The 27,909-nt window shown below is 41.1% G+C and overlaps 1 protein-coding gene across 4 annotated transcripts in view; it reads left to right on the top strand.

Moving 5' to 3' along the window:
* The first annotated feature begins 358 nt into the window (after positions 1 to 358).
* DNAJC6 (DnaJ heat shock protein family (Hsp40) member C6) overlaps positions 359 to 27,909 on the top strand; it is a 157,946-nt gene continuing 130,395 nt past the window's right edge. For 2 of the 4 annotated variants that reach the window (XM_077954600.1, XM_015141751.3), the window contains exon 1: positions 359 to 574. In XM_077954600.1, coding sequence (XP_077810726.1) covers positions 460 to 574 — 115 coding nt within the window. In that variant the 5' untranslated portion in view covers positions 359 to 459. Of the gene's footprint in view, positions 575 to 10,709; positions 10,894 to 27,909 lie in introns of those variants that run through there. The other 2 variants (XM_077954626.1, XM_015141756.3) reach the window with 1 other exon arrangement.

Genomic DNA, 27,909 nt, shown 5'->3' with positions numbered 1-27,909 from the left:
AATTAAAACCACTTTCTAACGTGATGTTGTTTCATTCTGAGGCGGTAGCACGGTGTGAGTAAACATCGTCAGAGCCTAGGGCTCTGGAATTTCTTTAGCGCTGTGTGATTGTGGGCAGATGCCTTACCCTCTCGGAGCGTGGAGTGTATGGTTTGTAACTGGGAGATAAAATGGGTGAGCGCCCCCCAGGACTTCTGTATTAATTAAGGGTGCTAACTGTGCCTCCCGAGTGAGGGGCGCGGGCCAGCGCTCACCCCCACGCCTCGGGCGCCAGGCGCCGCCGTGTGGGCCGGGCGGGGACGCCTCCCCGGTCCGCGCCAGCCACGGCTCCAGGCCCTAAGCTCCGCCCCCGGCGCGCGTCTCCCGGCAGCGGCCCGGCACCTGGCAGACGCGCGGCGGCGGCGGCGAGCGGTGGCGCTCGGCTCGGGCGGCGGCGGCGGGGGAGGGCGCGGCGCACCGATGGGCGCCACTGAGAAGGGAGGCCAGAAGAGCCGGAAGCTGTTTTCCTTGCAGCGGCCGTGGAAGGCGACCCGGCGGCTGTGGAGGCCGCGCTCAGCTCGCCAGGCGGGGCAGGGTGAGTGTGGGCGCGGCCGGTCGGGACCTGTTACCCTGAGGCAGGGGCGCCGCGGCGGCGGGGCGGTCCCCGGCGGTCTCTCGGGCCGCGTTCTCGGCCCCGGGAGCCTGGATGCCTAGGCGACCCCCGAACCCGACCCTTGGCCGCGGGGACGGGGACCGCTGGGGAAGCGCACCACTGGGGAAGCGCAGGGTTTTGTCTCGGCACAGTCTCCTTTCCCCTAGCCCCTGCTCGTTGCTTTGGCTCTGGACACAGGGAAGCCACGGTGGCGCGGCGACACAGCCTCACTGAGGTTAGCTTGTCCCCGCCCCTGCACCTGGCCTGGCGCCTGCAATGCAGTGCCCTTTGGGGGAATGAATCCGAACCCGAGGGTCCCTTTAAGGTCCTCCTGCCCTGTACCCACCTCCTTTCTACCTGCCTGCGGTGATCTCGAAGCTCTCGCCGCGATAAACTATTTCCTAGCACACTCAGTCCTGTCCTCGCCAGGGCCTCAACTCACAGCCAATCACTGACTCACTCCATTCATTCATTCCACAATTTTTATCGAGCCCCTCCATCTGCCTTGATCGGAGGAGAACACGATGGGCAAGGGCTTGTGGAACTGCTTCGAGAGAGGAAGACAGACATTACACACGCAAAACAGAGAAAGCCCGGTACACATTGCTATGTGTGCTTGGAGGGAATCAGATAGTCTGCTGAGAGAGGAAAAAAGGCAGGGGGCCCGAGTTTCCTTGGCAGGCGGACTGGGAAGGCCTCTCCGAGGCACTGCAAGTTAGCGGAGACCCGGGGACTGACGAGTAGTTACTCCAGCGTGGAGCCGAGTAATAGAGAATAGCAAGTGAAAAGGTTCCCAGAGTGCCAGAACTGAGCAAGGGGAAAGTGAGGGATGCAGGGCCCGGATGAGGTCTGGGCAGAACATGAGGAGGAGTTCAGATTTTATTCAACATGAGCTGGGAAAAAACACTGAAGTGTGCTAAGCAGGGAAGTGACCTGATCTGCTGGTTCCCGGCTTTTCTCTGTTTGCAGTGTCCATGCCCGCATCTCAGCCTGCCGGATTCCTACCCTCCTGCCAAGACTAGCACAAATGCAGTCTCTTCCCTGAAATCTTTGGGGTTCCTGCCACCTGTAACCCCTCCTTTAGCATTTCGTCACCTGTAGAGCGTTTGTCACTGTTAATCTGGTATTAAAGATTCCACATTCTCATCCATTTCATCTTTGCATCCCCCACCAGGCTAAGTGCAGGGCTTGGTACTGTGTAGATACTGCTTATAAATGTGTCTTGTCTTGTCCTTTTTGCCTGTTTCCATCGTCTGAGGATCCTTCCTCTGAGGGGTTGACATGCCTTATTTCTAAAATGGCCGACCAGATGCAGGGCAGAGCCAGACTGCACCAGGACCCTGCCATCGATATAGTCACCTCACCCACTCCTGGTGTTTTGAGGATTAAATAAATTAATGGATTAAACGAGTTAGTAGTTACCAAGTGTTAGTACCTAGTAAGCATTATAAAAATAAATTTGAAAATGACCAGCAATAATTATCTTTCAAATATTTATTTATTGCATTAAAAACAAGCTTTTCTATTGGTGGTTGTTAGGGAGACTCTGCAGCTTGTCATTGTCATCTTGCCGGCTTCCAAGTATGTGTTCCTACTTTTTTTAAGTCAGTGCACCAATAAAATTCGTTCTGTACTGTCATCAAGAACTATTGCTGAGGCCGGGCGCGGTGGCTCAATCCTGTAATCCCAGCACTTTGGGAGGCGAGGCGGACAGATCACTTAAGGTCAGGAGTTCGAGACCAGCCTGGCCACGGTGGTGAAACCCCGTCTCTACTAAAAATACAAAAATTAGCTGGGTGTGGTGGCGTACACCTGTAGTCCCAGCTACCTGGGAGGCTGAGGCAGGAAAATCGCTTGAACCCAAGAGGCAGAGGCTGCAGTGAGCTGAGATTGCACCACTGCACTCCAGCCTGGGTCACAGAGTGAGATTCTGTCTCAAACAAACAAACAAAAAGAACTATTGCTGAAACTAAATAGGGCGGAAGGCTGACCACTTCTTATCATGAGCTTAAATGAAATCGATGATTGCAACAAGTATCCCTTGAGTGATAATTACATGCATAGTGTTATTCCAGATGTTGTGTGAATGCTTACAAAAGAGGAATAAATGAATATTGCCACTGTAGTAACTTGGGTTAGAATAAGTGTTCTAGTCTTATAATTTTTATTTTAATTTTTAAAATATTTGTTCTGGGATACACATACAGGATGTTCAGGTTTGTTACATAGGTAAAGGTGTGCCAAGGTGGTTTGCTGCACCTATCAACCCTTCACTTAGGTATTAAGCCCAGCATGCATTAGCTATTCTTCCTGATGCTCTCCCTCCCCTGCCCTCACCACCACGGGCCCCAGTGTGTGTTGGTCCCCTCCCTGTGTCCATGTGTTCTCATTGTTCAGCTCCCACTTATAAGTGAGAACAACTGGTGTTTGGTTTTCTGTTCCTGCATTAGTTTTATAATTTTTAAAACCAGATCTGTAGTGCCTAAAAAACCATCTCTGCTTCTGTGTTCCTGACCTAGCGTTTACTCACAGCTTCCCGGGCTCATTGCCATCCCACACCTCTCTTTTCTTAGATAGGATCTTGGCTGCTCACTACATTCCTCTACTATCTATCTTCCCCTTTCCTCATAAGCCCTGGGTATAAAGCCATTCTAATATCTAATGTTACATGATACTTGACATCTTAAAGAATAGTTCAACTACAGGCTTTTGACAATACCCCTGGAAGGAGAGAGGGCAGATGTTATGTATTTCCTCCATTTTATATATAAAGGAAGGTGAAGCAAGAGATACCAAGTGATATGCTGGAGGTCATGTGACTGGTGAGTGGCAGATTCAGGCCTGTCTATACAACATCCTTTCTGCCACATCTCCCTCCATACATGAAAAAACATGTTTCAATAGCTATACTCATAGAAGAGGGAAGTAAAATGAATAAATATTATACAATAAAAGAAATCTATATTTCAATTTTATTTGATTTTTTAAAGTTAACCTGAATTTCTTATGATGATGTTAACATCACTTTGGGCATCTAGAATCATATGCTTTGATGTCAGACAGGCTATTATTTGAATCTGCCACTCATAAATGGCACATTAATAAGCTGTGTGATATTAGACAATGTCCTTAGTCTTTCAAAAATGGAGTTATATATTATCTGAAGAATGAGGATGACAATTCCTATGTCATGTAACTGTGATGATTAAATGCACTTCTGGTACATAGAGGTTCACAAAGGGCTGGTTATTTTTATTAATATTAGGTTTACTATTATATGTATTCATATTAATAAAACAAAACCTAATATTAATATGGTTGAAAATGTAGACTATTCTTAGAAAATAGTCTAGAAAACCTAGAAAAGTCTAGAAAACCTAGAAAAGTCTAGAAATTATTAGAAAACCATAATATTAATATGGCTGAAAATCTAGACTACTATTCATATACTATTGTTAGTATAGACTAATAACAGTGTAGAGTTTCATAATAGTCCAGACTGCTGTTAGTCTAGATTAATGCTTAGTCTAGATTGTCAACCATATGATCACACTCAAAATACGGTTAAAAGTTCAGTGCCCTCTAGGAAGCAACCACAGCTGGAGGATTTTTTGGGGCAGTTAACCCTTCTGCGTCAACCAGAAGGTCCTTCTTTCTGCCACCTTCTTCTTTTTCATCAGGAGGCTGCAGGGGTGAAGGAACATAGCTTCTAAGGATTTCTGTCATCTTTTCATCCTAATACTGTGTCCTGAACATAGCAGACATTCAATAAATATGTCTGGAATGAAAGATTCCTTCCATTTTTATATATTTCCAAAGAGAATGACTCTGAAATTTACACTCTGAACATTTGTCACTAAAAGTTTAGCATAACTATCTAAAGGGACAATTACTGCATCAAACTGTATATATATATTTTTGATTTTGAGAGCTATTGCCAAGTTGACCTTTGTATATTTGTGCGAATTCAATTTCTGCCAACTGTGTATAAGCTCCCTGATTCCTTACTGAATATGGTCAGACTTTTAAATGCTTGCTAATTTGATGGGTATGAAATGGTATTCCATGTTGTTTTATATTGAATTTTCTTGACGAATAATGAAGCTGAGTATCTTTTCACATGAATATTGGCCATTCTTGTGTGAACCTTTGTGAAAGGCCTATTGATGTCTTTCTCATTTCTTTAACTTGGTGTTTTTTTTTTTTTCTTATCCATTTTAGGAATTCTTTAAATATTCTGGATATGAATTATTTGTTGGTTTAGAGGTCTAAACAACTTTTAAAAATATACTTAATTATGCCAGTAGTTCTAAATGAACAAGCTGTGCTGAATTGAAATTAACCCTCCAAATGCTTCCATCCATTCCAGAAAACCATTTTACTCAAATATCAAAGTTTGTAGGTTACAGAAAAGGGAGCAAATGAAGAAAGCATTTTATGAGCAGTAGACTTCTCTAGCCCTTGAAATTATGGTAGATAACCGGCCTTGAGTTCCTCCCACCAGAAATTCCTTCCTCTAAACCCTGTGGCGGGCGAGGAGCCCTTTCCTGAGCTATGGTATTCTCTGGGAAGACACAGGTTGGAACTAGAGTCATTGTCCATCAGTAGATAGTATTTTCCAGAACAATTTACTTGGAGAAAAGGACAGAATTTCTGTCACGTTGATCAGTGGTTTATTCTCTCACTGCCATTGTCTAGCCATATGTCCCTAAAAACAAGCCACATTGAATGGAGGTCATGATCCCTACCTAGCCTATTCCTAAGGATATTAGAGAGATCAAATGAGACCATAAAAATGAAAGGGCTGTGTAAATACAAGGTTTATTAGCCAGGCTATGGGAAGTAACCAACACTTTGTCAGAGTGGGAAAACCTTACTGACCCACAATCTTTGGGTCTGTGGCTCTGGCTCTCCTCCTGCCACCTGTTCTGCATACAGGTGCATGATTGTAGAGAGCCGTGGTTCTCCAAGCTTGGTTTCTAGACCAGCAGCATCAACATCACTCAGGATCTTGTTAGAAATGCAAATTCTAGGCCCCCTCTCAGAGCTACCAAATCACAAACTGAGGGGTGGGAGGATGGGAGGATGGGGAGGGATAGGAGGCTGGGACCTGGAAATGTGTTTTAATAAACTCTGCAGTAATTCTGACACATGCTAAAGGTTGAGAACCACTGACCTAGTAGGATGAGCAAGGGTTTTACAGTCAGTAAATGTGGGTTTAAATCTCAACTCTCCTACTTGCCAACTTGTGACGTGTAAATTACTAGACCGTCTTGGGTTTCCAAACTCTTACCAATAAAAGGAAGACCGAGTGTGGTGTTGCAGGTGAAGCTACTCTCCTTTCCTTCCCATTTCCCACACAGGACTGTGTGAGAAATAAATGACATGATGATTCTGGACTTTGCTATGTTTAGCTATGTGTCTCCTTTGGCAAGTCTTCTTGCCTCTCTGCCTCGTTTTTCTCATCTAATAAAACGAATGGCAAGAGTTAACGTGTGCATTGCTTTTGTCACATTATGTGCCAGCCACCGTCTTAAAGATTGTGTATGATTTTATTTTATTCTTATAATAATCCTGTTTTACAGCTTTCATTTTACACATAAGAAAAACTGAAGCAGAGAGAGGTTCAGTAACATTTCCAAAGTTATACAACTAGTAAGCTGGGATTCAAACCCTGGAGGTCTGCTCTGAGTCCTTGCATTAAAGACAATGCTTGCCAAATAGTAAGTTCTCAACAAATGTATAATGATGATGATAAGAAAATAGCTTGGCATATAGTAGGTACTCCATATAACCCATGCTGCCCTCTTCTCTGTGGCTAGCCCTAATCCTAAACATCTACCCCCTCCCCGCAGTAAGCACATTTTCTTTTTTCTTCTCACCTCTTTTCTGGCCATTTGGGTGCTTTGAGCAAGCCAGACAGAAGCTTGGCTGGGTGCAGGAAGACCGAGTGTGGGGTTGCAGGTAAAGCCACTCTTTGGGAATGAATGACTAAGCAAGCAGAAGCTCTAGACAAGTCATTGAAAGATCATTTCATCTGCCTAATTTGGGACATGTGTTCTAGGTCTCTGCTTACCTATCAACTAATCAAGAATTAAAATGCCTCAAAAATTCCAAGGGCATGTAAAAGCTTTTTTTTTTTTTTTTAATTTACTTATTTTTTTTTGGTGCCCAATGTTTCCTCAGAGTAAAATTTGCAGCTGGGAAAGTTTAATCCACAGTATGACAGCAGTGTTTTTTTTCCTTTCATTTTTGTTTTGCTCGGACAATAAAAAGCCTTATTCCCTTTCAATTCAGGGTTTCACTCGTTGTTCTTGAAAATTCCCTTCAGTTTAGCTCTCAAGATGGCCTCGCTTGCTGAGCATGAGTCACTGGTTTAGTGACTCAGAGTGGCATCTAACAAGGCAAGGATGTGCAGGGTTGTCAAGGGACTTAGTGGCCAGTGGAGCCTGCCTGAAGCTTTTCCTAAACCCAGTTTTTGAGATAGAGCATCTTGTCCATTAGCGGCTGTTTCTAATCATCCTCAGTACCAGTTTATCTGAAGCTTGGGGTCTGACAGAGATATTGCCTTGTTGTGGAAAGCTCTAGACTCCATCCTTGTCCTTAACTGGGTGTGGCCTTGAGATTTACTGTGTGACATGACAAGACTTCTGAGAGTTCACCCAGCTCTGCTTGGAATAGCCACAGAATCAGGAGGCCTGTGCTTCTGGAAGTACTGCATCAGGAGGGAAAATAAAGGCTCTTTATATTTGATGAGGCCTTCAAACCTCTTTCAACTTAAGGAGAAAAAAGATCAATTAAAGTTGGATAGAGAAACAGACACATGTGATGAAGCAAATATACCCAAATGTACTTGGATATGGGGCCACTGAATAATTCTTTCAATTTTTTGGTGTGTTTGAAACTTTTCAAAATACAATGTTAGGTACAATGCAAATACCCCTAGAAATGACTACGCTTTTGAAAACATTATTACTTCCTTTTGCAATATAAATGGGTGTCTTCCTTCCCTTCTTCTACTTCCTTTCTACTCCTAGCATTGGTCTTTTTAAAATTTTGGTTTGGGGAGCCTTCTTTATTAAAAAGGGCCTGGAATAGTTAGAAAGAATGAATAAGACCTAGTATTTGATAGCACAACAAGGTGACTACAGTCAATAATGATTTAATTGTACATGTTAAAATAACTGAAAGAGTATAATTGGATTGTTTGTAACACAAAGGATAAATGCTTGAGGGGATGGATACTCCATATTCCATGATGTGATTATTACACGTGGCATGCCTGTATCAAAATTTCTCATGTACCTCATAAATATATATACCTACTATGTACCCACAAAAATTAAAAATAAAAAAAATTTTAAAAAGGGCCTGGAGTGAGGGTGGTTGGTGATTGGTTATTCCTTTATTCCTTTATGCCAACGACTTCATATTCTTCTTCATATGTAATTCTCACAATAATCCTACAAACTAGTTATTATTTTCCATATTTTATGAGGAAACTGAAGCTTAGGGGAGTAAACTTGACCCAGTTACAAGGTAATACTACTCATCTTACAGCATTTATGGAGCCCTTATGTGTCAGGCTTTGTGCTATGAACCTTAAACGTATTAACTTGTTTGAGCCTCACCCAGCTGTGGAAGATGGGTACCATTATCGCCTCCATCCTGCAGATCAGAAAATGGAAACTTAAGAGAGGTGCAGCAGCTTGTCTCAGCTTATATTCCAGGGGCTGGTACATGGCAGGGCCCATGTTTGAATCCATTCTCTTACGCTTTATTTTATTTATTTTTTGAGACACAGTCTGGTCTGTCACCCAGGGTCTTTCTTGCTCTGTTGCCCATGGCTCACTGCAGCCTTGACCTCCCAGACTCAAGCATCCTCCCATCTCAGCCTCCCAAGTAGCTGGACCACAGGCTCATGCCATCATGCCCAGCAAACTAAAAAATTTTTTTCGTAGAGACAGGGTCTCACTATGTTGCCCAGGCTGGTTTTGAACTCCTGACCTCAAGCAATCCTACCACCTTGGCCTCCTAAAGTGCTGGGATTACAGGCATCAGCCACCTCTCCCAGTCCTCTTTTGCTTTGGAGCTTTTGCCCTACTATTCAAACCCACGCCTTGGAGTTTTTTTTGCCTACTTTGGTAAATTGGCATAAGTGGAAGCCTCTTGACCTGAGACCACAGGCTCCTGAGGACAGAGAATGTTTTGTTCAGCACTGTGTCATTCCTAGTGTTCACAGCAGTGCTGGTACCATGAATATTATTGAATAAAAGAGTGCATGAATGATGGCTTCTCACCACCTACTCCCTCACCTTCTCAGTCCCCCAAAGTGCTCCTCTTGGGCACATTTTGGCTATCCTGGACTTGGTCCTTGGAGATAAAGATGTCAGTTTCTCTGATGTGGTTTAGCCAATGTCTCATTTGGTGGCTGGTAAGGAGTTGTAATGAAGGCAGATTTTCCTTATTGGTCTTAAGTTGTCAAAGACAGCAGAAAGATATTATCCACTGCCAAGGAAAGATGGAACCAAAAACAAATACTTAAAGTTCCCAAAGCTTTCAGGGAGTCTTCCAGTTGTGGCAACGAGAAGTCAACTCAAGGCCCCCTAATAGCCATGAAAGCTCTCACATTATAGCTATATTTGACTCTCGGGTTGCAGTAATGAACAGGTGAACACTGACAATTAGTCCTCTTAAATGTGCCCAAGCAGTTGGTAATTATACCCTACATTTATTTAGTGTTTTGTTTACAAAATTCTGTTCTCCCTTTTAATGATATGAACAACCCAGTACATATATAGGACAGCTATGATTATTCCCACTTTACAGATGAGAAAACTCATGCCAGAGAGGTTCTGTCACTTGCCCTACACTACTCAGTTAATAAAAGGTAGAGATGGTAGAGATAGGTCTTCAACCCTTTTAATGCCTAGTCCCGCAAATTTTTAATATCAATATTGCATTTAACTCAGTAATTTCTGAGGATGAGAGTAACAGGAAGATGTATTCCTTTCTGTTGCTCTTCTTCCAATTTCGTTATGTATTTGAGTCAGTTAGTCTTTCTGGCTACCAGTTTACCAATCTGTATCATGGGGAATAAACACCATCCATCAGTGAGTATGCATGAAGCAGAGGAGATTGGGAGGGTTCAGAACTTAAAGAACAGTTTCTGAGTGAAGCCATTTGGAAGAGACTGTGATGACTCGTACCCATTTTCCATAAAACAAGTAAAATGGCACCTCCCTTGGCCACCCTACCTAAAATGGCACCCCTGTTACTTCATTACCATGTTTCATTTTTCTTCACAACATTTATTGCCATTTATTATATGTCTACATTAGCTGTCTGAATCCTTGCACCAGAGTGCAATAGCCAAGAAGGCAGGGACCTGAAACCCTAACAGGTGGAATAGTGCCTGGCACAAATAACCATGTGTTGAATAAATGATTGAAGGAATGAATGAATGAATCTGAGCTGTGAAATGATTTAGAGTAAGTGAACTGAATGACTGAAAGATTTACTTGAATCCTCCTTACTCTCCAACAGAGGGGTCTTATGGTTTGGTATCCTCATGCCTATTCCTAGTCTGCCACTCAGTGGCTTACAACCAGTCACTAAAGCCTCCTTGAGTATCAACTTAGGCCTGGGTGAAATGGGTTCAATAACTTGTGTCCATGCAGCAGACACAGGCCATTATATTGCACTGTATGCCTCTGTACTATAACGCCTGTGAGCAGCTTGAGGACCGAGGGCTGGTCCTGTGCATTGTTGTATCCCCAGTACTTAGCATACAGCCTGGTCCACAGAGAGGTAAAATAAATGTTGAATGAATGAATGAAAGTACAGGGCTCTTAATCCTCCTCCAAAGCTGACTTACCATCTGAAAATAAACCTGGTGCATGACACAGACATTCCCCTTTCAATTCAGAGATGAGGAGGCGCTAAACAGTTGGTTCCCTATCCTGAGGGAAGGAAAGGCAAACCTCGGCTCCAGATCCGGTTCCATGCCATGTTTTGGAATTTGTGTTTACGTCTGCCTTCATCCCCATCCTTTCCGCTCCAGTATAAGCAAAATTATAACCCCGCACACCGACTTGCATGCAATTATCATAGCCCGAGTGCTCCTCCGTTGAGAGACTTCGCCCCCGAGACCGCTGACTGTGAATGACAAATCAAAAGTCAGGGTTGCAGAATCAGACGGACTTTCCTGCTCATTTGCAGCAGAGGGAGGAAGCAGAGAATGAAAGATTCTGAAAATAAAGGTAAGGGGCGGACTGCAGAAGGATGGCTAAGAGAGGGCTAAAGGCTAAAAGATCCTAGGGATGCGATGTCACTCCACAGACATATTTAGTTTGTATTAATGACTAGTTTAAAATTACCGTGCCTATATTAACATTCTAGTTATATAATAAATATGATGACTTTAAAAAATGACTAGCTTCTAGTTTCCAAATATTGTGTCATTCAGCTTTCCATTTTTGTAGTACTAAATATAACTCTATTTTTGCATTCTTCATTTAATCTTGGCTGAGTAACACAGCTTTCACAGATTTCCTTAGACTAGCTCCCAGATTTTTGATAATTTTATTTTGGGGGTGTTCACAATAGTTAATAATGAATATACAGGTTTTCAGTACATTATTAGAATTGGAATATCTGAAATACTTGGGACTTAAAACAGTTTGGGTTCTCAAGGTAAACGCTGACGGAGAATCCTTTAATGAACATTAATCTTTTTAGGAGCGCTCCATGGGGAGCCGTCGCTGACCTTCAGAACTGTTTATCTTGCAGAGAAATGTTGGGATGTAAACTACCCCCACTCCATCAGCCTCCACTCCTTACCTCCCCCTCACCTCCCAACACTCTAATTCTGTTGGGGGGGGGATGGGGGAAGAGAGAAACCGATTTAAATAAAAACTCAAAAAAGGAAAAGGCTCACTGAAAAATGAGCCAACCAAATTTTAAGTTCAACAACAAGCATTCTGGAGGATTCTGGGGTTTTAAATTCGGAGGCTCCTTAAATGTTCTGCCGCATTTGGGGGAGGAGCAATGGACCCTTAGGTCTCCGGAGGCTACACGTGTTCCCCGATCCCGTTTCCGGGGGGAGCCCTTCCTTCCTATTGAGCTGGTCGTGCTCCTGGCCCGCGTGCCCAGGAAGGGCGCAGAGGGGCCGCGCGCCCGGGGGAGAGCGCTCGCGCTGTCGCCCGGGCGGAGGACGCTGTCTCCGCGCGGCGGTGCCGGGCCGCTGCTTCCGGAACGCTAATTTTAGGGTTCGCCGGCCCCCCTTTCTTTTCACCCGGTTTCCGTGCGAGCCGCTACGCAGCAGACTGCGCTTCGAGTGCGCTGGGTTTTAAGGAGGCCCCGGCGCTTTCCCTTTGGGCTTGGGGGCTTGGGTGCGCAGGTGGGGGCTGGCACGCAGCCCCGCGGGCAGGTTTCGCGCAGCGACCCTCCCGGCACCCGAGCTAAGTTCTTTGGGTGAGGGGTGCAACAACGGAGGCCCCAAAGCTCTCTGCGCGCAGCGCCGCCGGTCTTGGCCTTCTCCAGTCCTCGGGAGCCTGCCACCCTCTCTGCCTTGTTATAGGAATCCCCTCCTGGTGGTGGGCAATGATGTATACATATTCAACGTTAGAAAAAGAAGGAAAAAAAAAAAAGCCCACTCACAACCTAATGCCAATGGAGAGAATGGTATTTTAATCTATGAAACTGTAATGAAGGCTCTTAAACAATCCCACTTTCCATAATTGAGGCTTTCAAAAGGGCCAGGTAGTGGTGTTTGTATTAACATCTCATAGGCTCTGGATCTTTCACATCCACGTATTGATCTATGTGGTTTTGACGTTTACATTTTAATGAAGCAGCCTTAGTGGGGAAGAAAACAGCTATGCATGGGCCTAGTAAGCGGGAAGAGGACCTGTTCACTCCTGTTTCTAAGCCAGCATTTACGAGTAGGTATTACCTGTGTGTGAAATCGAAGTATTTTAAAATTAACTCTAGGAAGAATGTTGGTTTTTCCTTTGTTGTTTTCAGTGGTTGGAGAAAGGGTTTATTGGAGAGAAAAAAAAATTGCTTATTTGCCAAGTCATGCTAGGCCATGGACATGATTTAGAAAAAAAATTAAAGCTGCCTGAATTGGAGGCTCAGGTTAAGGTTAATATTCAACATTGTTTGAAATGGAAACACTCCTGGTTTCTCAGTGTATCAGTGTGTTTTAAGCTCAGATCCCTGGACTTTTTTTTAAAGGAGAATTGGTATTTAGAATTTTTTTTTTTTGAGACAGAGTCATGCCCTGTTGCCCAGGTGGGAGTGCAATGGTGCGATCTCTGCTCACTGCGATCTCTGCCTCCCAGGTTCAAGCGATTCTCCTGCCTCAGCCTCCCAAGTAGCTGGGATTACAGGCGCATGCCACCATGGCCGGTTAATTTTTGTATTTTTAGCAGAGACGGGGTTTCACCATGTTGGCCAGGCTGGTCTCGAACTCCAGACCGCAGGCGATCCATCTGCCTCGGCTTCCCAAAGTGCTGGAATTACAGGCGTGAGCCACCGTGTCTGACCAGTATTTAAAATTTTTATTTTACTTTATACTGGAAAGAGCCTCGGGTTTGGAGTCAAGATTGGTAGACTCTGGCTTGTTCAGTTATAATTCATTTGTGACCTAGGACAGGACTCTTTATTTCTTTGGGTCTCAGTTTCTTTATCTCTAAAATGGAGAGCTACCATCACATGAGTGGTTCAGTAAATGTTGACTTGTGGCTTAAGAACTGCCTGCCTGCCCTTTCCATCTTTTTAGTTCGTCTTAGGACAATTCAATGAGGTTTTTAATACAAAAGACATTGTGTAACATTGATCCAGCATATCTCAAAATGTTTTGCAAGCCAGGAAAAAGAAATTAAGTATAAGGCAACTGAAAAGAAAATAGTTGAGTGAGTTAATAAGTAGATATTGGCAAACATGACAGCTAATTATAATAATAACAACTATAGCTCCTATTTAATGAACAACTGTTATGTGAAAAGCTCTCTGGGAGGTGCTTTACATATTGTCACAACACTGCAAGGTAGGTGGTATTTTATTTTGAAGAAATGGATTAAGAATTTTGTACAGGGATACATAGCTAGTTAATGGCAGAGCCATGATTCAAAACCAGGTCTTTTTTTAATCTCCAAAACCATTCACATGGTAGGCAAGTACTTGAAAATAAGTAGCCCTGTACTCTGTAAAATTACAGTTTTTAATAAAATTCTCAACATTTTGAGAATTAACTTACCTATATAAAAAGGGAGATGTGAACCCTAGAAAATGATGACTTTTGACTGATGTTTTAGGTTGTTTTTATTTGGAAAACAGATACTTTAACTCTTCAAATTCAGCTCCAAATTTTCTTTTTACTAAGTTCTTTGAGTATGTTATGCAGCAAGGTCTTAGAGGTGGAGGTACAAAATAATAAGAATGAAGACTGAAAATTTGGGTGAAATTTTTTTTTTTTGGTCTATAAGAGGTCAAAGAAAATAGTTCTCATTCCAGTTTTTCTGTTATTTTTCTAGATTTTATTTAAAAATGGCAAACATGGCATTTGTTTAGCAAACAAAGTTACACATAACATTTTAATAGTAGGATTTAAAAGTTGTCATGACTGGGCGCGGTGGCTCACGCCTGTAATCCCAGCACTTTGGGAGGCTGAGGTGGCGGATCACTTGAGGTCAGGAGTTCAAGACCAGCCTGGCCAACATGGTGAAACCCCGTCTCTACTAAAAATACAAAAATGAGCCGCGTGTGGTGGCAGGCGCCTGTAATCCCAACTATTCAGCAGCCTGAGGCAAGACAATCGCTTGAACCTGGGAGGCAGAGGTTGCGGTGAGCTGAGATAGCAAGACTGCACTCCAGCCTGGGTGACAGAGTAAGACCCTGTATCCAAAAAAAAAAAAAAAAGTTGTCTATGCCAATGGTTCCTGAGACAGCTTTTCACTGGAAGTTATTACAAAATCTAATTGGATTTGAGCAGAGTCAGTCAGACTTTTAGGATCTAAATGTTAAAAAATAGTGTGGTGTTCATCCTCTAATCTGTAATTCAAAATAAGTATAAATAAATTTTTAAGAAGTGATTTTTCTTAAACATCATGACGACTTTGATACTTTTAGAGAAAACTCAAATTCAAGGATTTTTGTCACTGTTGCTTGTAACTGGGTGAGTTGGTGAAATGATACTTTAGCTGGGGTGATCTGTAAATGACCGAGTGACTTCTCAGAGCTTCAAGGGTAGCATGTGGTTAAGCTGGGATTAGAGACTGGTCTATGCCAGTGGTAATGAATGGGTGTGGTATTGCTTTTTGGGGGACACACTGGAAATCTGCAGGTGTGTTATTGGATGGTCATATGATTGAGGGGCACTAGTAGCATTCATTGGCAGAAACTAGAAATGATAGTGCCTTCCAGTGTTCTGGACTGCTCCATTCAATGATGAATTAGCTCATGTCCTGGGCAATTTTCAAACGTTTTGCCGAAGATGTAGGTGAAAACCTTCTATACTTTTTTGGGCTTAGATCATAAATTGGTTTCACTATACACTGAAACTTCCAGGATTAAAAATGCTGTGTAAATCTAAGGAAGATTATACTGAATTTTGTTCAGGAAATCACTTACCCAAAGCAATGCCACTTGTGTTTTAGATACCAATATAACACATCTGAATCATAAAATCTGTATACAGATGCAAGTAGCTACCTACTAAATTATGTTTTCCAATATAGTCTTGTCTGAGCATTTGCATATTGAAATCCATGTTGCTTTATTGTAAATAACTTATTTCGCTTCTCTTTTACATTACAGTTGAAACATATGTATATATACATATGTATAGTTTAATTTTGTGTTAGGTTGGTTATTTCATCTTTAAATTTCATTTTGAGATACTAAACAAGAAAATACAAAATATTTTTATATTTATATGTATCTGTGTTACTCAGAGTTTACAAAATGATTTGATTTTTACCCCTGAACATTTTAAAATAATTCGAACCAACATTAAAACTTTTGGAGACTATAGGTTCAATAAGGTATTTATGGCTTCTTTAATAAAGATTAGAGCAGTCTGCAACAATGAGATGGAGCTGAGTGTAAACTACCCTCTTTAAAGGGCAGATATACTGGGTTAAAAGGGTTATAAATCTTCTAAGAGTGATATCACTGGTCATTGATTATTTTTATGCTATTGTTACTGCCACTTACATTTTTATTTTTTATTTTATTATTATTATTTTTGAGACGGAGTCTTGCTCTGTCACTCAGGCAGGAGTGCAGTGGTGATCTTGGCTCACTGCAACGTCCACCTTCCAGGTTTAAGCAATTCTCCTGCCTCAGCCTCCCTAGTAGCTGGGATTACAGGTGCACACCACCACACCCAGCTAATTTTTGTATTTTTAGTAGAAACAGCGTTTCACCATGTTGACCAGGCTGGTCACCAACTCCTGACCTCAAGTCATCTGCCACTTTTGGCATCCCAAAGTGCTGGGATTACAGGTGTGAGCCACCTCACCTGGCAAATTTTTAAAAAACGTTTTATTTATGTTCTCTCAGCAGGACAATCTTCCTAGTGTAACTGTTGAGGGCACCACCAGTCTCAAGTTTTGACCTTGGTTTTTTTTTTTTTTATCAACTTAAAAAACATTATTATTTTTTCATTTTTATTTTTGACTTGACAGTAACTATTTATGGGGTACCATGTGATGTTTTGATACAGAGATCTACATTTTGGAATGATCAAATCAGGCTGATTAGCACATTTATCACCTCAAATATTTATCATTTCTTCGTGATGAGAACATTTAAAATCCTCTTTTAGTAATTTTGAAATATACAACACATTATTATTAACTCTAGTCACAGTGCTGTGCAATAGGACACCAAAACTTATTCTTCTGTCTAACTGTAACTTTGCGCCTATTGATCAGCATTGCCCCTTTCCCTGCCCATGCCCCCACCTCCCAGCCTCTGGTAACCACCTTTTGATTCTCTAATTCTGTTAAGTTTGGCTTTTTTAGATTCCACATACAAGTGAGATCATACGGTATTTGACTCTCTGTGGCACTTTAGAATTTCATTTTCTAATTGTTTATTCCTGGGATGTAGAAATAGAGTTGATTAGGCCAGGTGTGGTGGCTCATGCCTGTAATCCTAGCACTTTCGGAGGTGGAGGCAGGCGGAACACTTGAGGTCAGGAGTTGGAGACCAGCCTGGCCAACGTGGTGAAACCCTGTCTCTACTAAAAGTACAAAAAAACTTAGCTGGGTGTGGTGGCATGTGCCTGTATTCCTAGCTACTCAGGAGGCTGGGTGGGAGGATGGCTTGAACCAGGAGGTGGAGATTGCAGTGAGCCAAGATCACACCACTGCACACTCCAGCCTGGGCAACAGACCGAGACTCCATCTCAAAAAAAAAAAAAAAAAAAAAAAAAAGAAATATCATTGATTTTATATGTTGACCTTATTTCAGTGACCTTGCTAAATTCACTTATTAATTTCAATAGTTTTTAGATTTTAGGGGGCTTACTGTGTATACCGTTTATTTTTCTGTAAATAATGACAGTTTTATTTCTTCTTTCCAATCCTTATACTTTTTCCCCTTTGTCTCATTGTACTAGCTAGGATCTCTCTTATAATGTTGAATAGAAGCAGTGATGGTGAGTATTCTTATCTTGTTATTGATCTTAGGGGAAAAGCTATCACATTTTCACCATTAAGTACAACATTTGATGTGGGATTTATATGGACACTTAAAAAATTAGATTAAGGAAGTTACCTTCTATTCCTACTGTGCTAAGTTTTGATCATGAATCAGTTCTGAGTTTTAACAAATATTTTTCTGTATTATGTGGATCATATGATTATTTTATTCTGTTAATATGGTGAATTTCAGTGATTCTTGAATGTTAAACCAACTTTGCATTTTTGGAACAAACAACTTGGTTGTGATATCTTTTTATATATTGCTGGATTTGACTTGCTAATATTTTGTTGAGGATTATCATTGTCCATGAGAGAGATTAACCTGTGATTTCCTTTTGTTGTGGTGCCCTTGCCACGTTTTGGCATCAAAGATATGTTGACCTTGTAAAATGAATTAGGAAGTATTTCCTATTTCTCTATTTCCTGGAAGATTTTTGTGAGATTAGAATTATTCTTTAAATGTCTGGAAAAATTCACTGGTGAAGCCATTTGGGCCTGGAAATTTTGTTCTTGGAAGGTTTTAAACTATGTTTGTTTGTTTATTTGTTTATTTTACTTTTGTAAAGATGAGGTCTCACTATGTTGCCCAGGCTGATCTTGAACTCCTGTCCTGAAGTGATCCTGCCGCCTAGGCCTCCCAAAGTGTTGGGCTTATAGGTATGAGCCACTCTGCTTGGCTTCAGTTGTTTTAATAGTGTATGCTGTTCAGATTTCCTATTTTTGTGTGTGTTTTAATAAATTGTGTTTTTTTAGGAATTTGTCCATTTCATCTGAATTTTCACATAAGGTTTGCTTTATATTCTCTTATGATCTTTAAAAAGTTTTTAGGTGGTGTGCTCTTGTCCCTGTTTTTTATTTCTGATAGGGGCATTTCTATTTATTGTCCTGGTAATTCTCACTTATTTTGATGCAATATTGTCAAGGTCTTATAAATTTGAGTAGTCTCTGTAATCTTTTACTTGGTTAATTTTTTGTATTATACGTTTATTTTTCATCTCAGGAGTTCCTGCTTTTGTCTTTATTATTTCCTCTTATACTCTTTGGCTATAACTTTTGACTTCTTTTTTAGTTTTTTGAGATGGAAGTTTGTATCTTTGATTTTCAGCTTTTCTTTTTAAAACTGTTTTCATTTAAGGCTACACATTAATATCCTTTAAGCTGGCCAGGCATGGTGGCTCACGCCTGTAATCCCAGCACTTTGAGAGTCCAAGGCAGGCGGATCACAAGGTCAGGAGTTCGAGACCAGCTTGGCCAGTGTCGTGAAACCCTGTCTGTACTGAAAAATTACAAGAATTAGTTGGGCATGGTGGCGTGTGCCTGTAATCCCAGCTACTCGGGAGGCTGAGACAGGATAATTACTTGAACCTGGAAGGCGGAGGTTGCCGTGAGCTGAGATCATGCCACTGTATTCCAGCCTGGGTGACACAGCAAGACTCTGTCTCAATGAAAAAACAAATCCTTTAAGCTGTATGTATGATAGCCTTTAAGCATAGCTTTTGTGCCCACCTGCAAGTATTGTTATGTCATATTCATTATTTAGTTTAAAATATTTTATACTTTTCTTTTTGATTTTTTTGACCCATAAGGTAATGTAACAACATACTTTTAAATTTTTAAACAGTTGGGGAGTTTCTAGTTCTCTTTTTGCCATTGATTTCTAGCTTGCTCTGACTGTAGTCAGAGAATATATTTTGGATGACTTGGAAATGTTTTAGACTTGCTTTGTGACCCTTCGTATGATCAATTTTTATATGTATATGTTGTACTTAAAAGAATGTGCATACTAAGATAGTTTGGTTCCATGTTCTACATATGTTAATTATTTCAGTTTGTTAATCCCGAGGTGCGAATCTTCTGTGTCCTCACTGATTTTTTTCTCATTCTGTTGGTTCCCAAGAGAGGGCAAACTCTTCCATTATAATTTTAGATTTGCCTATTTTTCTTTTTATATTTGCCAATTTTTGCTTTACTTAATTCTGTGGCTCTGTTATTAGGTGCATACCATATACAGTTATAGTTGTTATAGCTTCATTATGAAATGTCTTTCCTTATCTTGAGCAATACTCCCTTATAATCTACCTTTTTGATATTAATGTAGCTATACCAACTGGGTTAATAGATACATGGTAGATCTTTTCCCATTTGTATACGTTTTCTTTTTTTTTTATTATTATATATTTTTTTGAGAAGGAGTCTCGCTCTGTCACCCAGGCTGGAGTGCAGTGGTGTGATCTTGGCTCACTGCATCCTCCGCCTCCTGGGTTCAAGCAATTCTCCTGCCTCAGCCTCCCAAGTAGCTGGGACTACAGGTGCGTGCCACCACAACCAGCTAATTTTTGTATTTTTAGTAGAGACGGGGTTTTGCCATGTTGGCCAGGCTGGTCTCGAACTCCTGACCTCAGGTAATCCGCTCACCTTGGCCTCCCAAAGTGCTGGGATTACAGGTGTGAGCCACCATGCCCAGCCTATACTTTACTTTTTTCTATGCCCATATATGTAATCTGTATCTTTTATAAGCGGCCGTAAGTGAATTTTTAAAAAATCTAATCTGACAATATGGTCTTTAGTTTGAATATTTAAACCATTTAATATAATTACTGATATGTTAAGTGCTATAGCTACCGTGTTACTCCTTGTTTCTTATTCGTGTCCCATCTGTTTTATATACCACTTTCTTTTGGATTAAGCAAGCATTATTTTTAACTTTCTCACATATTCGTTACACATTTGGTTTCATTTGACTTTTGTGTGTGTGTGTGTGCCTGCGCACGTGTGCAAGTGATTACCCCAGTGCTACTTATACTTAATCATGTTTCAGACAATGTTATGCTCTTAGAAGACTTTAGGTCCGTTTACCCTATCTCCTCCCTCACCTCACTTTCTGCCTTTTGTGTTATTATTGTATTTTGTTTTAATTATACATTTATTAAAGCCCCATAGGACACTAAAATGATTGTTTTATGGAATATTCATTTAAATTTACCCACATGTTTACCCTATTCATTGGTTTTTTTTCTTTCTGATTTTTTGTGTATTCCCTCTGGGATCTTTTCCTTTTGCATGAAAAAAACTCCCTTTAGGATTTCTTGTAGTGCATATATACTAGAAACAAATATTCTCAGTTTTTATGATCTGGAAATGAGTTGATTTTGTCTTTGCTTTTGAAGGTTAATTTTACTAGGTGTATAGAATTCTGGGGAAGCAGATGTTCCCCCAGCACTTTAAAACATGTTATCCCGTTGTCTTCTGGTTTTCATCCTTTCAAAGTAGGCTGTCAGTCAGTCTTATGTTGTTATTTGGTGTTGCATCTTTTTTCTTTGGCTGCTGTTAAGACTTTTCTTAATTGATTTGGTTTTCAACACTTGTCCCAGGTGTGGTTTTCCTTGTATTTATCCTGCTTGGGGTTTTCAGTCCTTGAATCTGTGCGGCTTGAGGTTTTCTGTAATTATCATAATTCTCTGCAATTATCTCTCCAAACAGTGTTTTGTTCCTTTTTCTCTTTCTGGGACTCCAGGTACCTTTGTGTTAGAACTTTTTACCCTGTCCCATATGTTCCTTCATTTTCTGTATACTTAGCCCTTTTATTTCTTTTTCAGTTTTGTTACTTTTTTGTTGGCCTATCTTAGAGCTTACTGGCTCTCTCTGCTGTGTGTAACTTGTTGTTACGAAATCATTAATTTCTTAATTTTGTTTTATATTTTTCAGTTCTAGAGTTACTATTAGATTTTTTTTTTTTTTTTTTTTGAGACAGAGTCTCGCTCTGTTGCCCAGGCTGGAATGCGATCCCGGCTCACTGCAACACTTTCACTTCCTGGGTTCAAGTGATCCTCAGCCTCCTGAGTAGCTGGGATTACAGGCATGTACCACCATGCCTGGCTAATTTTTGTGTTTTTAGTAGAGATGGGGTTTCACCATGTTGGTCAGGCTGGTCTTGAACTCCTGGCCTGAGGTGATCTGCTCACCTTGGCCTCCCAAAGTGCTGGGATTATAGACGTGAGCCACCATGCCCACCCTCTATTAGATTCTTTTCCAAAATAGATTATTCACCTTGTCATCTGTTTTCTCAAATACATACATCACAGTCATCTTAAAAAACTTTGCTCAGTAACTTCAATGTGTGGGCCACTTGTGAGTCTTTTTATTTCTTCTTTTTTTCTTCTTGGTTGTCTTTCTTCGTATGTCTGGCAATTTTTTTATTGTATGTCATTTTGTGTATGAAGATGCTCTGAATGATGTCATCTACCTGTTGAGAGTATTTGTCCTATTCTTTGTCAGAAGTAGAACAGAGATCACTTCAATCCAATCAGGCATTCAGTCCAATTAAGTCTGTTTTGCAGACTTTTAAGGTTTAGTCTACTTCTGGTTCTCCTAATCCCAGGCCCCTAGGGGAACTGACTGAGAGTCTTGAGATGTTTCTCACCACCCTTTCCCCTTGACAGACCCTAAACTCTAATTTTTGTCTCCCTAATACTGTGAACTTGCTGAAAACTCTGCTCAGCAAAATGTTCATTGTGCTTTTCATTTGCTTTCTCTTTGGCTTCTTAGCCTCTGCTCTGGGTAGCTGAGTCAGGAATATCTGAAGGAGAAAACTCCTGGCAGGCTGTGAGTTACTCTAGGATGTGCCTTTTCAGTCCTAAACTCCACTTTTTCTCTCTGCAGCCCTGGAAACTGTCTAAAATTCTGCAGGCTTCTCTGTGTCTTAACAGCTGCCCCTTGCCTGGCTGTTCAGCTTCTTACCCCATGCTAAGAATTGGCAAATACCCTAAATGGGAAAATGGGCTTGCAGAAAGTCAGGCTCACCTCAGTGAGCCTCCCCTCTCTCCAAGATCTGGCTCCTCAAATCCTGGCTGATTAGTAGCTTTCCTATTGCTTCACATAGATGTTTAAAAATTTTATCTGGCTTTTCTAATTTCCCACATCAGAACCAGTCTGCTACAACCTACTCTATTAAAGCTGGAAGTTAAACATGTCTGTATGAGTGTGTGTGTTTTTTTTAAATGGACTATGTTAAAAAATAAAAATCGCACGCCAAAAACCAAGGTAACAATGTCATTTTAAACATATGAATTTAATAAAGGATATACGTTCATTTTTAGTTACTCTTGCTTATTAAAAGCTTGTCAGTATCTTTTTTCATATGTACTCTGAAATTCTTACAAATATATGTTGCTTTGTTCCAGAGAACATGTGTACTAAAAGACTTTATAATTTTTCTGAGTCTGGTTCTCCATTCAAATGTTTAATACTTTTGTGATTTTATGATTTGTAATTGTCAACTCTCACCTCCCAATTCAACATGATCCTAAAATGTACAAAATAATTTGAATGATTGAGCTTCAAAAAGTTTAGAAAACTTGATCTTGTAACTTTTACTCCAAAGCTTAGTTGAGGGGGGAGAAGTACAGGCTTCTGCCTTTAAGGGTATTGCTTCACTTTTGGGGGAAAAAAGCAAGGGTTTTCAAAGGGGAACTTGACGTGAACGGCATGCAGGGGAGGGAGTGAGCCACTGGGGATCTCAGTGACTTGCTTTGGTGCTTTATCTACCAGATGGTTGAGCTGGTGGCTTCGTAGGCAGAACTAGGTTGTGAGGTGGCCAGAGTCTTGAGATGCTCTCGAAGTGGGAGTGAGTTTCGTCATGGGCATACTTTAGGTTATGATTTGTTATCTCTTGAGGCAGTCTCCTGGTCGAAAACACATCTGGCTCTGGAGCTTCTAAGTGAGTGCACAGATAAGCTTGCCCTATAGGGAGTGTCTGGTGAAGGGAAGGTAAAGGTTATAATTGCATTTCTAAAGAGCTAAGTAGGAAGAAGGGAAAAAGGGAAAAGGAGGAAACAGAAAATAAGAAAAAAGTATTTTTTAAAAAGCAATTCTTTCTCTTAGAAAAAGGCAGCTACTTGGTAACAGTCTAAACCCTTTACCGTGGCTGAGTAGGTATTTTTTTTCAGCCTCTTTCCCAGGTTGTGTGCTGCATTTTAGTGCTGTCATTCTCATGTGCTTCATGTCACTGCCAATGTTTTCAGCCTCTCAAATTCAAGCTCCATTCATTTACTCATTCATCTCATATGTTTTTGATCACTTATGTGCTCAGGTCTCCTTTTTCAAATCAATATTATGGCAATTCTAGGAAATGATCAGGGAAATTAAATAGGTCAATTCATGTGACATAGCTCTGAAAGGCAACAAAGTGATTGGTGGAATTGTGGAAATGTTTTTTACATTTCTCCAAATTTTCTTTTAAAATCAGACAAACAAACTCACTTATTTTTCAGTCTTTTCAGATATGTTCCCCCACTCCAACTCTAGTACTTGAAAATGTACTAAGTAAGAGGGCTTTGGGATGCCAGAAATAGTCTGTTACTTAATCTGGCTGCTGGTTTTTAAACCAGTGTGTGAAAATTCCTGGAGCTCAGCACATGGTTTGTTCACGTTTCAGTATGTCTGTTATACTTTAATAAACAAAGTGAGCTTTTTACTGATAGATTAACAAAAAAGTGCCAAAGAGAAAGCTTGAGAACCTCTGATAAAGTTCAGCCTCTTCATGTTATGGGTGAGGGAATTGAAGCTTGGGAAGGAAAAATTACCTGGGGATTGGGGGAATGTCTCATAACCAGGACTGGTACTCAGGCCTTCTGACTCCTAGTTCATCTGACGTTTCCTAACTTGTCGATCAGGAAAGGGGTGAGGAAGAATCTAGCATGCGCTAACATTGGAGCTGGGCGACATTCTCAGAATCCCAGGTGCATCCTGCGAGTCAGCACTTCACTCCCTACTCTTTCTGCCCTCCTCCATCCCCTTCCCCATGGCAGTTTAAAAACAGACACTTTTATCTCCTGCAAACCTGGAGACGCTTGTTTCATCACCTAAGAATCATTTGACTACATATGCTGAGAAAAAAGGGAAATTCGTGCCTGTGAAATCTAACAAGAGCCCAGCACAAGGTATGTTTGATTCTCTTTTAAAGCCATTTTTAGTTTGGTGCTGTGTGGTTTAAATTTAGAAAAGCATTTTTACAACTTTGGGGGAGGGGCGGTGATGGTGGAGTGCAGAGATTGAACCCAGCTGTGACTCCTGCTGCTGTGAGATAAATGGGAAAATCTGGGAACCAGTGTTAAAAGGAGAGGGCTCTTTAGAGAGGTAGCTGCAGGGAAGGGGACTTGCCTTAATTAGGATGGGGGTGGGGATAGGGCCAAGAAACAGTGGGAGCTGTCTCTTCCCCCTCCTGCCCTGTGGGATCTGACCTACTGAAAACAGAGTGAAGACTATTTTTGATTTGGTTTGGAAATCCAGAATTTAATATTAAAATACACATTAAATATTTCAATAAATAAATATTAATATGTTAATAATGTGAGAATGTTAAAATATACATCTGATATATACACACATGCATGCACATGCGTGCACACACACAGCTTGGAATTGGTAGTGTCATCCTGGCTTCATTTTACATCCTCAAAGGCTAGATGTTGGGTTTCCAGTGTGCTGTTTCTTCTGCCTGGAATACATTTTCTCTCCTATTTGCCTGGCTCAGTTCTACTCCTCTTTCTAGTGGTAACTTCCTCTGACTCTAGGTCTCCTTCCCACTCCCTGCCTGTAACAGGTTTCCAGAGCATCCTGTGTTTTTCCTTTTGTGTCACTTCCCGTATTTTTAACTATTAGATGAAGTTTGGGCACAGCATATGTCCTTAATACACAGAGGAAAGAAGAGAAGGCAAGGAGACAGGGAAGATAAAAGAAAGCTACCCTTGGATCGCTCCTTTTAAACTTAGCAAGGTAGACAGGTTCCTTAACTTTTCTGAGCCTCAGTTTCCTCACTTTCAAAGTGAAAATAGTAATACCTAACTCATAAGGTTGTTGCGAGATTAGAAATAATATATTAAAGGTACCTAGCATGTCTAACACATAGTAGGTACTCAGTGTAACATAATTTCAAATGTATGTATACTCTCAAAAGGAAATTATGAAAATTCAGAAAAGCACAGAGAAAGCCTGTAAAAACATTCATTATCCCGTCTCTTAGAGATACTTGCTGTTAAATTGAGTGGATTCCTTTTCTGTGCATATCTTTATCTATATAATATACTTTACTTAGTTCAGATTATTCATATTTTCTTTTTTTCACTTAATATGGCGGCCCAAACACTCTCCACATTTTTAGAGTCTGTAAAATACTTCCGTATTATATTTTGTAATAATAGCTGGGCCTTCAGTTATTAAAAGAAGATTTAGAAACTGACACTTGATCCATTCAAACTCTACTTTTGCCAGGACAATATGTTTATGTGTTAGGAGGATAATTCATATTCCTGGGTAAACAAATGATGTAGTGGAAAGATATAAATGGACTCCTCCCTTCATTCCTTCCTCTCTCTTTCAACCTTTCTTGCTTATTTCCATGGACAGGAGGGTTATTTTGATTTTTAAAGTAATGAGGCAACTAGGTGAAATGAAGAAATCTATTGGCCTGGAAGTTTGGAGGCCAGAAATTTTCCTCCTTACAGTCCAGTCACTGACTCACTTTGAGGCAGTCATTTCATTTTTTGCTGTAATTTTTTTCATTTGTAAACATGGGAGAAGTGGGTTTTATTAGAGAGATTTTCAGACTGGGCTTTTCTGAGTGAGTGTTAGAGTTCTGTGGAGATGTTTTTTCATATTAGGTAGATTTCCTCTCAAGGGAAAATTACATGGCTAAAAAAAATTAAGTTTCAAGTTTCAAATTTTATTTTATTTTTTAGACAGGGTCATGCTCTGTCACCCAGGCTGGAGTGCAGTGGTGTAATCTTGGCTCACTGCAACCTCTGCCTCCTGGGTTCGAGCAATTCTTGTGTCTCAGCCTCCTGGGTAGGTGGTACTACAGGTGCTTGCCACTACACTGGCTAATTTTTGTATTTTTAGTAGAGATGGAGTTTCACTATGTTGGCCAGGCTGGTCTCGAACTCCTGACCTCAAGTGATCTGTCCACCTTGGCCTCCCAAAGTGATGGGATTACAAGCCTTAGCCACTATACCTGGCTCAAGTTTCAAATTTTAAATGAAATCTCAGTGTACTTTTTCCTTTTTAAAACTGAGATATAATTCACATACCATAAAATTCACCTTTTAGAAGGGTACAACTCAGTGGTTTTTAGTATATTCATAAGGTTGTACAGTCATCACTACTATCTAATTCCATAACGCTTTCATGGAACCCATTAATAGTCGCTCCCCTTTTCCTCCTCTGCCTAGCCCCTGGCAACCACTAATCTATTTGTCCCTGTGGATTTGCCTATTCTGGACATTTCATGTAAATGGAGTTATAGTATGTGGTCTGGCTGCCTTCACTTAGCGTAATGGTTATAAAGTTGATGCACCTGAGTAGTTGTACCCTAATTCTTCGTTTCTCTTTTTCCATTTCTTTTAATTTTTCTTTTTCTTTTTTGAGATGGAGTCTCGCTCTGTCGCCCAGGCTGGAGTGCAGTGGCGCAGTCTCTGCTCACTGCAAGCTCTACTTCCTGGGTTCACACCACTCTCCTACCTCAGCCTCCCGAGTAGCTGGTACTAGAGGCACCTGCCACCACGCCTGGCTAATTTTTTATATTTTTAGTAGAAACAGGGTTTCACTATGTTAGCCAGGATGGTCTCCATCTCCTGACCTCATGATCCACCCACCTTGGCCTCCCAAAGTGCTGGAACCACAGGCGTGAGCCACTGCGCCCAGCCCCTTTTAAAATTTTTATTTTACTTATTTATTTATTTTGAGACAGAGTCTGGCCCAGTTGCCAAGGCTGGAGTGCAGTGGCATGAACGTGGCTCACTGCAGCCTTGACCTTCTGGGCTCAAGCTGTCCTTCTGCTTCAGCCATTTGTGAAGCTGGGACCACAGGTGCATGCCACCATGCCTGGCTAATTTCTTCATTTTTTTTTAGAGACAAAGTCTCACTTTTGCCCAGGCTCAAGTGAACTCTTGGGCTCAAGTGATTCTCCTGTCTTGGCCCCGCAAAGTGCTGGGATTACAGGCATGAGCCATCACACCTGGCACCATTCCCTTTTTTCAGCATTTTAGAAAAAATTTTTTCAAGTTTGGGGAAAAAAAAAAAAGCTTTGTCCGACTATTAGAATTCCCGTAGCAGTATAATGCTTTATCTGCAGTGTTTGTTGAGATGCAAAAACAATTTCAGTATTTCAGACTTTTAAATAAAAGGCTTTATTTAGTACATGTGAAAACATTTAAAGCTCTCCCCTTCCCCGTTAAAGCTAAGGGACTAATACACTGATTTCCAGTCTTGTTTTCCTCCTCTGGGTTAGGGGAGGGGATTAGGGCCAGACTTTCATTGGATGAAGGTAGTTGAGGCTGGGATTAGGCCCTTTTCAGAGGAAAAATCAAGATATTAACATGTCACCAGAAGGAGGAGGGATGGATGGCAGGTGGGTTAAAACAACAGATGCCAGGTGTACATAACTGGGATGGACTTTATCTGCTGCACTATTGGTGCAAAATCCTTTCCTCTTATGTGTCTCCTGGTGTTCCTAAGAAAATATAAGGAAGTCACCTGCAGTTTGTAGGGAATGAGCTATTTACTCAT

The sequence above is a fragment of the Macaca mulatta genome, chromosome 1, assembly GCF_049350105.2.
Source record: "Macaca mulatta isolate MMU2019108-1 chromosome 1, T2T-MMU8v2.0, whole genome shotgun sequence".
Lineage (NCBI taxonomy): Eukaryota > Metazoa > Chordata > Mammalia > Primates > Cercopithecidae > Macaca > Macaca mulatta.
The sequence above is the reverse complement of the archived record's forward strand: the minus strand, read 5'-3'. Positions and strand labels throughout refer to the sequence as shown.